We start from the raw sequence: 14,455 nt of genomic DNA on the forward strand, positions 1-14,455 counted from the left end.
GAAGAAATGTAGTGGTAATTGTGGCATTAGTTGAAGATCTCACCCTTCTGGATGGGGGACACTGGGTCCTAACCTTTCAAGAGTTGTTTATCGCAGGTTTATTGCAGTTTGAACAGGGGTGACAATGGCTAAAATGAGAGGATATGCTTAAATTTACCTTTAAATAATGGAAACAGTGATGAATTTTTCGCATATCAGCTCCAACCTCTAATCTACTCTCTGGATCCTGGTCTTCCAAAAAGGTTGTTATTAGTTCTTCCAGCCTAAAAGTACATAATGGATGAGAATCAACTATGAGCTAGAAACATTAAAAATTCTAAAAGCATGTGTTGCATGGATAACACCGGGAGAGCAGGTCAGTGTTCCCACTTCTTTATGGAAATAGAGTTAGCTGATTTGACTATAAACGTAAGGGGAAAAAAGACAATTGACAGCAAAATCTGAAATGATGCAATTATTTGACTGATTTCCAATGAATTTTCACAAGCAGATTTCAACATAGGAGTTATTCTATTCTATAAATCATACATTCTATCCAAGCTAAAGTTCTTTACTCCTGTGTCTAACTGCCACATTGCTAGATAAAGGAATGAAAAAACTTTTTCATGAAAATCTCATGGCTCTTCATCCTCAGCTGGGACCTTAGTGATGCTCCACAGTCCTTTTCCTCATTCCTGGTTGACTGACATTATTCACCTGGCTATTCCAGATCTTTCTTCAACTCCCCGACTCACCAATTCTCTTTTGCTCTCTGTCAATGAGGTAGCTTCTCACCAGACTGAACAAGTCAAAGTTGCTGTAAGTGGGCTCCTTCAGCTTCCTTTTCCTTCAGCTTGGAGTGTCTCTGCCTCCCCACACATGCTCTCTTTATTCTTTTATGCTGTTTGGGTAACATCCTTCCTCCTAATGGCCAACCTCTCTCCTGGGCTCTCTTCAGGTTTCTGTCAGGGCCACCTTATTATCACCTTATTTATCACCTCTCCATACTGACTCTTTTCTTCTGCTTACATGATTTTACATCTTTGTTATTCTCAAAACAAAGCACTTCCCTTTGGAGTGGACCATCCGGCCACTCTATCCCACAGTCCTGGTTTACTTTGCAGTGTCTTGTGTGCTTACTGCATTCCACATTGCATTCTCGAGTCTGTGGACCACCTCAGCTCTCCCATGAGTTTATAAGAAAGACAAGGCAATTCTTGGTTCCTGTTTATCTTTGTGTCTCTCCCCCTACCCTGTATCTAGAGCAATGCACACATTAATTTTTCAATACAAATATGTTTCATGGATTCACTTTTGTAGAAATTAGTCTCCTCTACATTGAGATGGAGTTCTTGATAAGGAAGGTGTAGAGATGACCATCAATATCAAGGATGCTAGTATCATAACACAGCAGCAGTAGATCTTTCTCATGTTGTTCTGAAAATATTTGTATACTTTCAGCATTGTTATAAATTGTATACACATTTCCCTTCCACTGTTACTATAAGCCCATTCAAATAAGATGTAATGATTTCCATCATATAGGAGACTTGGATTCTATTTTTACCTCTCTTCTATAATTTGTGACATGTTTACAAACGAAAGATGATTTATATTGTTATTTTAAAGAAGTTTCTTCCAAGTGAAGGGACACTTGTCATTTGCACTATTTGCTGATATCATATGCAGAGAATAGATTTCAAGCCACTAGACACAGAGATTCATTTCTGATACAAGGATTCTAACTTACGGTTCTAACATAAAATTTTATAATAATGTTTATGAAAAGAATTCTAGACAATACAGATGTGAAAAAAATTAAAAGTAAGCCCCCTCACCCTTGCCATCATTCTATCTTCTTTATTCTTAATACCTTGGGGAACCCTTGGTTAACAGCTGAAATATGTTCTAGTTTTTAATGAAGTAGTTACCGAGATTCTTATGCTTATTTGAAGATTTTGTTACTTTTTACAAAAATTAAATCATACTCTGAATAGTGCTCTGCACACTGTTGTTCTAAATAATTTATCATAGGTAAACTTCCATGTCAGTACACATATAGTAGAGCTATTTCATTTTTAGTGACTATATAATATTCCACAGAAGGAGTGTACTGATTCTGTCATGATGGTTAATATTAAGGCAACATATTCACACTCCCATCTGTAATCCTTGAAGAGCACTGTATCTACTTCATAAGACTGGAAAAAATAATAGCATTTCTCTATTTGTACTTTCCTTGAATAATTAGCAGAAATTCTGGAGTTTTGGAAATCACTATTATTCCTAAGATATGCTTGTTCTCTGGAGTAAAAGCATTTTGTGGTTTCAGTGTCCATAATTTTTTAAATAAATAATATCAGCTTAAAAGCAAAAGTTAATCAATTCTTCCTTCTTGATTTTTCTTTAGAAACTAATTTCTTCTCTCTAATTTGATCATAAAGTATATATTCTATAGACATTCCATGAAGGAGGAATGCAAGTTTACAAGAAAGCATTTTAAGATACATGCCTGCTGATTAGCTGAGTGACCACTTGACATTACTCAGTCTCACTGGGCTTTGGCCACATAATATCCCACATAATAGTAGCATAAGTACAAGGTGGACCACGTGTAAAGTGTAATCCTCAGAGAAAGGGGATGTTTCACTTTCCCTGCCCATTCTAAGGACAGTAGAGCTAGGTAGGGAAGAGAAGCTAGAAAAGACTGGGAAGAGGAGGAAGAAGACTAAGAAGAGAGAGATGCAGAAAGGAAAGACCTGCAGTAGGCACCCAAAGCAGAGAGACATGTGAAGAAGTTGCACTTGCTTCTCAACCTTGCACTTGTACAAGGGACCTGGGGTACATGGAAGAAGACATTTAGAAGAGATGTGAGTGAGAGACCTGTGCAGAGGCTGACAATGGCAGCCATTTCCTTGATTTGTATTGACTTATATTTGCTCCTTTCTTTCCAGACTTGCCTGGCCCTTTCTCTCCCTTCCCCAATAGAAGGTGCCTTAGACTTGTAGCAAGCTTTTGGGGCTCAGTGGCTCCACTTTGGGCCAACCTTGTTTGGCTGGTTATTTACCCACGAAGGTAATTTTTGGTGCTTCATGGGGAAATTTTTAGCTATATTCTTTCTCTTCCCTTTATTGCAAATTAATTATATCAAAGTTATTTTCCATTGAAGGTCTTACACACTGGGGTATATTTTGTCTTGATGTGACAGATGGCAGAATTTATTTAGAGCAGGCAGGTTTAAAGGTCCTGGAGTGCCCCTTCTTCTAACTGCCAGAACAGGGACAAAGCAGAAATGGTTAAGAATTTCTGCCTAAATGAAATAACTGAATTGCTTTACCCTTTCTGGAACTCAATTAGCCCGATATATAATGGAGAATGAAGATCAGGCCTTTTGACATGCAATTTTGTTCTTAGTGTAGAGACCAAAGAGCTTCTTTAGATAAGAAAAATGCTTGGTCTTACATTCAAACATTTGACTTATTGTCAAATTTACTTTTTATCAACCAAGGACTTGGACTAATAATTAAAATGCAGAAAAATGCTTAATGCAGATGTTTCTGATACACTCCTCTAGCAGTTAAGAGTGAACGATTGACCCTAAATTCCCTGCATTTTCATATCTCCCCAAAATAGTTCCCAAGTTCATACCTAGTCACTACTCCCACTGAGGGGTCTCCCAGCTGTTGGAAGCCCGCTGCATAGTGAAGACCTGTTTTCAGAAAAGGCTCCCTTAGGAGGTCAAGTGAGTACATAAACTGTTTTTTAGGAAAAGCTTATGTAAACATAAAACTTCACATTTCTCTATTTTTACTAGGAGAATAGAAGCAAGAGAAAAGAATCTTAGCGAAGGGGTAAAAATAATTGTATGCTTTTCAGTTCGAGTTCCTATGGACTGAAGATCATAGACAGCCTACATGTACCTGAACACATAACTTGAAAGATAGGTGATTGGTGTGGATGGTTGGCGCTTATATTTACCCACTGAAGTGAGGTGTAGTGAGATACCTCTGACAGTGTCTAGTTCCTCAACTCTACCATATTATAAATTTTTATACTTGGCCACATAATAACATTTGACCATAGTTTTTATAACATGTGCTTCACTCTCTTGAGATCACTGTATTCCTGTTTTTCTGCTCTCAGTATTTTTTTGTCAGAAAGTAAGTTTTCTCTGCAGCTATATTTTGGTAGAATATTTGGTTTAGTAGTGTAAGTAAAAAAGGCACTATTATTGGGCCTCCCTGGTGGCGCAAAGGGTTAAGACGCAACCTATGAAGGAAGCTATCTGTAGCCACTGCAACACAAGTTCGAGCCCTGGCCAGGGAGCTACCCACATGGTGCAGCAGACCTCTCCTGACTCGCCCACTGCTCCCCTAGCAGTGTATTTCAGTCAATCTATCTGTTTTGTTCCCCACTCTGTCTCTGGTGAATCCTCTCATCCTGCACACCTCTGGCCTATACCCAGTTCTTGTATGCATAAGTACATAAATCTTTTTTTAAAAAAAAGGGCACTAATACCAAGAGTTAGTATTGACTGTGCACTAGATGCTACTCTTCTGTGTCCCTTGGATACATAATTTCCTAAATCCTCACAACACTATGAGATGGTATAATCATCGCTGTATCATAGGGGAAGGAACCAAAATACAAAAAGGTTAAATATCTTGCCCAAAGTCACACAGGTAGCAACTGGCAATGCTGGGATTCAAATCCAGGTATGCTGAGTTCAGAATCCAAGGTTTTAGGCACTATCCTTACCCTATTATAGCAAAGTTTGTAAATTTATTTAAATGCCTTGCTGGGTAATGTAGTTCTAAAAGGGAATGTCAGACCAGACCATTTCATACCATACCAAGAATTCCTTGAAGAGATAAATAGGTGAATGGACAAGCAGGAAATAGCTGAGTAGTAGATTTCAACAGGCCACTGACCTGTATGATTTATAACAGCAAAAAAAAAAAAAAAGCTGGAAAAGAACCAGAATTTCCCCCATTAGGAAATCAGTTAAATAAATTATAGCATAGTCCACATAGTTAAGTAGCTGTTTAAAGTGATGCTGTAGAGGTAAATATATTGACATTAAAAATACTTATGATCTATTATAAAAGGTTACAATAAACCCCTTTACAGGGATTCTGCAAGTACGCTGTAACATGCTAAGAAGACAGAAAGCAGGAGACAAAAAAAGGTGGGGGGGGAGGAGGGAGGAAAGAAGGGAAGAAGGAAGGCAGGGAAGTCAGTAGGTCAGCAATCCTGAGACCTTTGACCAGTTGCCTTTGGCTCAAGAATATTTATCATCTCCCTGTGAAAAGAGATATTCAAGATGCAGGCTAAACTTGCTCTTCTGCAATATATTTATGATTACACTACATTTGTTTATGAAATTAGGTTCATTATTTATATATTGAGTATGATTATGATGTTCTCATTATTCTGAAATAAACTGTGTTTGTAAAAAATAAAATTCCCATCAGCATTAACTTCTGAAAATGGGCTTGAAACCATATCTCTAAGCTACTGGTTATGGGACTGTTGAGAGAAAAGAGGAATGGGGGATGAGTAAGAAGAATATACCCAAATTAGAGCATGGAAATTCTGGCTGATTCTAACCCCCTGAGATAGCTATGAGAGATGTGCCCCGGGGGTGGAGAGAAGCATGGCTTTTAGTAAGGGGATAAAGACAATATATGTGTCCAAAAGTGCAGTGTAATTTTAAGGAGTTTACTAAAAGCAAGACAAGGGAAGCAAAGCAACAGGACTTGTCTTTTGAGAAGAACTGGAAGGAGTGAGATGTGTAAGACATATCCTAGTTGGTGGAGCAGGGCTGTCTGTGGTAAAATCAAGGAGATATCTGGTATTCCTGAGCTGGTGGTTTTCAGCTCATCTGGATCTTCTCTGTCTCTGAAAGAGTAGGCAACTCATTCCAAAGAGCTAAGAAGGAGTTCTGACTTAGGAACCAGTATTAGTTATATCAAAGAGTATCAAAAATCTGCCTGACCTTAACCAATCATTTTTGCACTAAAGATGACTCCATTAAGGATGGGTTATCTCTGACAGGGTTAGGCAATGGGAATCTAACCACTATAGTTACAGGTCAGTGTGGGTGAAGAACTCAGAAAGAGGTGGAAAAGAGTGGTAAAGATATACAAGGAAAACTTGACAACTCTTCTTGGAATATGACAGCTAAATAGCAAAAATGGGAGAATAGTTACACAATTTTAAAAAATTGATCATGGTGGGTAAGAAATATATTAACTAACTCACCCCTGTGGCTCACCAATTTTTTCATCTGTAGAATATAATATTATTGTCTCTAAACTCTTTAAAACTCAATGATGTAACATAACACAGGAACTAAGAGGGTATTTATTGACTGACCATTCGTGCCTTGCTAGTCAGTGTGAACAGTAGGTCAACCTCATAGGTATCACCTGGGAGCCTCTTACAAATGGAGACTCACAAGGTCCATTATACACCTACTGAATCAGAATTCAGGCCCCATTCCAGACCTATTGAATCTGCATATCTTTTTAGCCCTTAAACCAAACAAATAAGTAAACTGAAATATTAAATGAAAGAGGAACCAACACCCTTTGATGGTCAATGATGTCCTGGTCACTGTTATCAATGGACATTACATATTTCTTATTTGAGTATAAAAAGAATTGAAGAGAATATCATAGCCTGGTTCTCTTTATAACTGCCTGCTCCCAATTATTTTATTATTACTTTAATTGAACATTCATATGTGTCAGGCATTTTCACATGTGTTTAGTTACTAATCCATACCATAAATCCTAATATGTTCCTTTCATATATCATATGAGAAAAGAGCAGCTCAAAGAAGTAATTTGCATATTGCTACAAAGTTAGGAAACTTAAACAGTAGGATTTAAAATCTTGATCTTTTGATTCAGGAAGCCCCTAGCCTTTCCGCACATAATCAACTCAGAAAAGTGTCTTCCACTTGCCAGAATTCCTATTATATGAAATTTGCATTTTCAATTCAGAACTTTCCTGCTGACTTAAAAAAAATACTTAAAGATGCAAACAAGGTCGATGAGATCATAAATAAATTTTGTATCTGGCATCTCAAAGAAAAGAATTTTTAACAGGATGCAACAGTGGGGGTTCTTGGGTCCCAATGGTAGGGGGCAAAGGAAGGCGTTATTTTGACTTTGCTATCATGATGAGCTTCTTTTATGGGGTATGACCCTTTGAAACATACAGTGTTGGGATAGCATGTAATTTACAAAAGGAAAGTTCAGATAAGAACAATAAATTCACAATTTATGATTAACTACAATCCACAGGACATGAAAAACTGAAGGCTGGGATTCTGCCAAGAGGACTATGACCAAAGGAAACTATACAAATATTTTTGGGGGTCATTAGTTTCGTATTTGTTTTTCTTAGATTCTGCTGAAAGAACTATCCTCAGTTGGCTTAAAGGTGGTTTCTTCAAGATTTTCTTTTAGAATTCTCTGGTCTGTGACAAGCATTATATATATTTTACACTCCCCTGGCCCTAACCAGTGTGTGAAAGACAAGGACCCTCACATACTCACATGCAGGGGATCAAGTTCAATGTCAGCCACTTTGTTGGAATGAGCTTTTTTTTTTTTTTTTTTTTTTCCAACAACAGTAGGAGGCCAGAAAGTTCATGGTTTTGGTAATGCAGAGGAAATTCCTATGTAGAGTTTCCCTTCAAGATTTATCTTAGTAATGCATATTTCCTTTACCTCCACAAAAGCACTGTTATAAGGTGCCGCAAACGAAGAGCTGCACAATTGGTTAATACTTACAGTGTCTTTAAATAGCAAATCCAAATAATCCAAATAAAAATTCACACTGGTTTGCCTCTTTAATGGTAAAGATTTGGCCTACTTATAGGAAAATGCATTTGCGGCCATGAACTTCAGTTTACGGAATTTTCAAAACTATTTTAAATAACTTTTTTCCTCAAATTTTATTTGCCAATCATTTATACAACTGTAACTTGGGGAGGATTTTGCACCTCCATATGTGCAGTTATTTCACTCACCCTCCCCAGTGCCAATGTCTTATTACCTTCTCTCCCACCCCATTCTCCCTCCCCATCCCATCCTCTCTGGTAACCAGTATATTTTTTGCAGAGTCTAATAATTATTTTTGCTATACTTTTCTGGTTTGTTTTCTTTGGTTATTTATATTCTGCAAATGAGTGGATAACCATCTTTCACTTTCTGACTTATTTCACTTAGCATCATTTCCTCAACATCCATCCCCACCCAAAAGGCATTATTTCTTTTTTATAGCTGAGTAGTATTTCATCGAGTATGTATCTACAATATCTTTATCCAGTCACCTGTCAGTGGGTATCTAGGCTGGTTTCAGCTATTTTGAACAATGCTACTATGAATATAGGCATGTATAAATCTTTTCATATTAGTATTTTCATATTCTTTGGGAAAATACTTAGAAGAACTATTACTTGATCATATGGTATTTCCATTTTTATTTATTTATTTATTTATTTATTTATTTATTTATTTATGTATTTATTTATTTATTATTTTTTTGTGGGACCCTCGCCGGCGGCCGGGGAATGAACCGGTGCTGCAGAGCCCAGAGCTCAACCGCTGTGCCACCAGGGGAGGTTCTCCATTTTTATTTTTTTTGAGGACTCTCCATACCATTTTACATAGAGGCTGGGCCAACTCAAAGTCTTATCTAACACTGCAATACACATCTTTGCCAATATTTGGGGTTTTTTTCAGTCTTTTTGATATGGGCCATTCTCATGGGGGTAAAGTGATATCTTATGGTGGGTTTGTGCCTTTAAGTCATCTTAGTATCTTCTTTCAAGAAGTGTCTATTTAGGTATTTCACCCATATTTTTATTGGGTTGTTTGTTTTTTTATTGCTGAGTCATATGAATTCTTTATATATTTTGGAAATTAACCTCTTGGCAGGCATGTGATGTGCAAATATCTTCTCCCAATTTATAGGTTGCCTTTGTTTCTGTGGCTAAAAAAAAAAAAAAAAAACTATTTCAAATATGTTTAAAATATAGTTAAACAACTTTAAAGTCATTAAAGGCATTTTATTTATTTATTTTTTAATCTATCTATCTATTTTTTTTAGTTTTTGCATAGAAGAACTGGAGTGTAGGCCAGATGTTCAAGGGGTGAGAAGGTTTACCAGAGACAAAGTGGGGAGCAGAACTGGCAGATCTACTGAAACACACTGCTGAGGGGAGCAGCAGGTGAGAAAGGAGAGGTCTGCTGCGCCATGTGGGGCAGCTCCCTGGGCAGGGATCAAACTCAGGCAGTAGAGGTGAGAGTGTTGAAACATAACCTGTAGGCCACCAGGGAGGCCCCATTAAAGGCATTTTAAAAGCTACTTTAAAATGCAATGATGAAGGCTTTTGGGAAGTTATAAACATTAATTTTATTTTTGTCAATCCACATTTTCATATATTCAGTTTACTTAAAGATGTATGTGTCTCAATATAGTCAAACATCTTAACTTCAGTAGACATGGACAGGTGCAGTAGTTTAGAACAAATATAATTAGGAGATGAATATAATATAAATCAAACTATAGATATTAGTGATTCCCTCTTTAAATTCTACATGTATCTTTTGATGCCCTTGTTTGCTGTAGACAAACACCATGTTATTTGTGTTTAATATAAACATGAATACTTATCTACATAAATACATAATAAAGAAGAAATTGACTTTGCAGGAAAGACATTGTGTGTCATAAGAAGGGGGCACAGAAATTATTCAAGGAGCAGCAGAGCTGGTGGCAGGAGAATGTGACAGATGAGTCACTGTGAAGAAGGGGACAATGACAGAAACAAGGCAGAAAAGGCTTCCTATCATGATGGCAGAAGTGGAGAGACTGCAGGAGAGGAGGTAGGCTGGCCTGGAGCTGAGAGAAGAGAGGAGTAGAGAGACAGGTGCCTAAGGAAAGGACTGAGGAAAACGAGAAATCAAATTGAAATGCAAAGAAGCTTCCAAGGGAGTCCCTGTGAGGAGAGCACTGGGGACCATGAGGAGATCAAATCTGGGGAGTGTGGGGAGAGAGATGACGGGAAGTAGAGGACCAGGAGATGGGCGCCAAAGAGTAGAAGGAAGGTGGACAAAGGAGAGGATGGGTTACAGAGAGACAGCGCAGATGGAGAACACCAGAGTATGTCTGTGAAAACAAGCTAAATGGAAAATTTGGAAGAATAGAGCCTGGGCACCAGGCTCTGCTGTCACTTTGTATCGCCATGGTTAAAGTTCCCCAACTATAGATTCTCCTGACAGTTCATTAATTTGAAGGAGCAGGGGAAGCTTTATCCACACTTTGCTCCAACTATGAATTTTTTTTCTGTAATTCTGCCTTGTATGAAATTATAGTTGTAGAAGGCATTAATGTTTAGAGAGAAACGTTTCTCAGCTGGTTTCTTCAGCAAAAATTGAAATATCAGTTTTAGTTCATAAACAAAAATGAAGTATGTAAATATTTTTCATTAGACATAAAACATGAAAGTTTTAAAAGACAGACTTTAGAAGATTTTATGTAAAAATACAAAGTAGGGGCCTCCCTGGTGGTGCAGGCGGAAGCGCTGTCCACAGCTTCTGCAGCACCGATTCGATCCTGGCCGGCTGGGGAGAAACCCACATGGTGCCGCAGACCTCTCCTGTCTTGCCCGCTGCTGCCCTCAGCAGTGTATTTCAGTCAGTCTGCCTGTTCTGTTCCCCACTCTGTCTTTGGTGAATCCTCTCATCCTCCCGCACATCTGGCCTGTACCCCAGTTCTTGTATGCATGAATAAATAAATCTTTAAAAAAATACACATAAAGACCCTCCATTAGTACATGGTGCAAAGGAAGCAATAATTTAGAAAAAAAATTGAAACTTAAAAAATTAAATATTAAAAAATGACAATTAATTGTGAAAGCATTGATGCAGGACCTAATATAAAGAAAAGCACAAGTTCAGAGGCAACAAAAAGAACAGAGCAAACCGGGAGTCTTATGTTCCTGGGTGGGAAGATGCAAACTGTAATTTTTCCCTAAATTATCAATAAAAGTAAAAGTAAATCCAAAAAAAGTTCCAAAGCATTTCTCCAGAAAAAAATACATATACACAGATGAACCACAACGTTTTGTAAAAATTCTGGGAAGGGATGATGGGATCAATAGCAGTTGATACCTTTGTGTGGAGGAATTACAAGTGATTTCTATTCTTTTCTGTCCACTATCACTTTTCCCAGCGAATATAAATTGTTTGTAAAATAAAAAATAATCATAGAATCCCTACAATTCTCAAAGTAAAATTTAAAAAATAAATTCTAAAGCTTACTTTATAACAATTCAAGTGGATTTCCTTGAAGATAGAGCTAGGGAAGAGAGACAAGACACCTTACTTGCTGATAGGTCCTTGAAATGAAAACCACACTTGGAATCCAAAGCTGCTCCTCAGTTGCTTCCAGAAGGATTTGATTTGTTGATATGACTAAATTACTTATTTTATGGCCCTGATTATAGTGGTTGGTGGCTATCCCTGCATTTGTTTATCCATCCGGTGTGCAAACTTTCAGGAACAAGGTGTTAGATATTGGTGTATTTTATTATTTCCCTAAGTGTGCATTTTTACACTGTGGGCTTTCTTTCAGTGGCATCAACCATATACAACTGTAATTAGAACAAACATTTGTTTCAGGAGGCCTTAAGAAATATCCAAATTTAGCTACAAACTTCCCCAAGAACAGGTTACTTGTATTAAGCAAGGGGAAATAGTATTCCTGGTTTTGAAGAAAGGTCTCATTGCTTCTTTGGAAAAAAAAATTCCCTGGAGGGCCTCCCCTGTGGCGCAAGGGGTTAAGACGCAACCTATGCAGTTATCCTCAGCCACTGCAGCACAAGTTTGATCCCTGGCCAGGGAGGTGACCCACACGGCGCAGCAGACCTCTCCTGTCTCGCCTGCTGCTCCCCTCAGCAGTGTATTCAGTAGATCTGCCTGTTCTGTTCCCCACTCTGTCTCTGGTGAATCCTCTCACCTCCACACCTCTGGCCTGTACCCCAGTTCTTGTTTGCATAAATAAATAAATCTTAAAAAAAAAAAAACAAGAAAAAAATTCCCTGGAACTCACACAATCCACTAAGCATTAACACTGAGAAAGCATAAAATAACTGGAAGAATGAAACAGCATGTTCATGCTTTCATACTTAACATTTTCTAATTTAAAATCAAGTACTTAGACTTCTAATGAAAGAGCTGCCTAGGCCAAAAGAGTCCGATGTGTCAGGTGGAATTGCCGTTCACGCCTCTTCTTTTTTTCTTCTTTTTTATTATCTGCTTTTGATAGTCATTCATTTGGTCTATTAGAACCCAAAGCACTTAAACTGTAGGAAAATAAAATAATCATTAAAGTACAGAAACAGCTCTGAGATGGAGACAGGCCTTTTTAATCATTTTAGATAACTATGTCTTAAGAACTCAAATGCTTCCATAAACTACCCAAGGATAATTAACACAAGCTGTAGACCAGGCTTTTAGTTTTGGTTTTAATATCTTCAAAATGTAATGTCAGGACCAAAAACACTTTGTACCGAATTTGTACCAAAGTGGAGAGTCCTCATCTGTAGTGAATTACATCTCATGAATGATTTCAAAGATCTGATTTCTTATAAAATGAGAGAGAGAGAGAGAGAGAGAGAGAGAGAGAGAGCGAGAGAGAGAAAGGGTGCCTAGAATCTAAGAGAAGTGAATTTAGAATCATGTTAAATCTGTCAGTTTTGGGTTTGAACCATGCCTGATTACTTAGAACTCTTCTCTTCAGGTATTAGAAATGAACTGGTAAACATTGGTGCAAGATGCTTCTCAGTTCTCTATTTCTGAGACTTCTAGGGCTTCAATTCACCACTGAGTAAAGGAAAATTCTAAGATGGGGGATAGAAGTCAAGAATGTGTGGATGCCTTCATTCTTAGATTTATTCAGTCAGAGAGCATTTCCTGACTTTCTGCCATGAAGCCAGGTGTTGGGTATGATCCCCTTAACTGTTCTGGATCTTGATCTTCACACATCTTTAAGGCAGTGTTCAATGACACATTAAAAAAAAAAAGATATAAACACAAATATCAATTAGTTGTTTTTAAGAAAAAATTATTCATGAAAATATGCAAATAAAAACTCCGATCATACCAAACTGATATGGGGTTACAAATATTCAATCGAACACACACTAAAACAAATGTGGCTGAAATAAATTGCAAGTTCACTAAATACCCTGCATTTTTACTTGTGAAACCTGGCTACACTAAACTAAAAGTCAGAAAGCTTGCAGATATATTAGCTTTCAGCACCCGAGTGCACACTGCTGAAATGCATGGACCCCAGCCACTCAGAGGGTCTGAACAATGGCTGTTGGTTAATTACTCCATCATGTAACAAAGGTAGGTGAGACTCTGGCCTCTCTTCTATCCTGAGAGAATATAAAGTATTGCAAGCATTGTCCACATCATCTAACTGTTTCTCCACTCATAATAATAATGCACTACATTTTCCATTGATTTTAAAGCTAGTAATTCAGAGAGTTATAAAACCGTTTAGAGTCCCTAGGGAGCCGGAATTTGGGAAGGCTGATTTTCTCAGGAAAAAATCCAACTTGGTAGAGATCTTTTGTAAGTCAAATCACTTCTCTGGGTTTGTTTATGAATCTATAAAATAATGAAACCAGACTTTAGCTTTGCTCATATTGATCCCTCCTCTCTGAAATGTTCACTCTGTCCAACTTTGCTTTTCTAAATCTTGTCTTGATCCATTCTTGTCTGCTAAAAGTCATCCCCAATTCCCACTCAAAAGTAATTCCTGCCCACTCCAATTACCTGGCACTTCTCGTGTGTCAGGTATCACTTTTTAGATATTCATGCACTTGTCTCCCTTGTAAGCCCAAAGCCCTCTAAATCCAGAATCTGTCACTAATTCATCTTTGTAATCCCTGCCCTGCCATCCAGCACCAAGTGTATCATTTTGTTTCATGCCTGTGTTGTGGGCTCAGAAAAGGAAAAGAAAACTGCCTTTTCCGTGTCCCTCTGTAGAAGCAGCATTTTTAGGAGCATTTTGCAGAAGGACTGGTTGAGCATTTTCTAATTCAAGTCAAACCCTCTAAAGGTCCATGCCTTTGTGCAGATCTAAGTAGTAGCAAACAGAAACAGAAATGACTAAAGCAATGAAAACACTAATGCATGTCCTCCTGAGGTTGTGTAATGGCAGTAGGAAGTCTCTGCATTTTAAAAGGCTGATTGGGGATACACAGGGGCTGAGCAGATAAGCTGCTTTTGCAACACAAACATGGATCAGCGTCCAGAAAACACAGCCAATGTGTGTGTGCAGAGGTGCAGCAAACCATGCAGAACCAGAACAAGACAGGAAAAGTGCCTTAACGAGACTCCGTAGAAACCCTGCTTGAGGAGAGGACTGACAGCTAAAACTA

At 37.9% G+C, this 14,455-nt stretch overlaps 1 protein-coding gene across 2 annotated transcripts in view; it reads right to left on the reverse strand.

Annotated features, from left to right (window-relative positions):
* KIF6 (kinesin family member 6) overlaps nt 1–14,455 on the reverse strand; it is a 436,358-nt gene that overhangs the window by 249,031 nt on the left and 172,872 nt on the right. For both annotated transcript variants that reach the window (XM_037519645.2, XM_054698762.1), the window contains one exon: nt 158–263. In XM_037519645.2, coding sequence (XP_037375542.2) covers nt 158–263 — 106 coding nt within the window. The remainder of the gene's footprint in view (nt 1–157; nt 264–14,455) is intronic.

This window comes from Talpa occidentalis, unplaced genomic scaffold (genome assembly GCF_014898055.3).
Source record: "Talpa occidentalis isolate TD23 unplaced genomic scaffold, MPIMG_talOcc4v2.1 talOcc4.2, whole genome shotgun sequence".
NCBI classification, from domain to species: domain Eukaryota; kingdom Metazoa; phylum Chordata; class Mammalia; order Eulipotyphla; family Talpidae; genus Talpa; species Talpa occidentalis.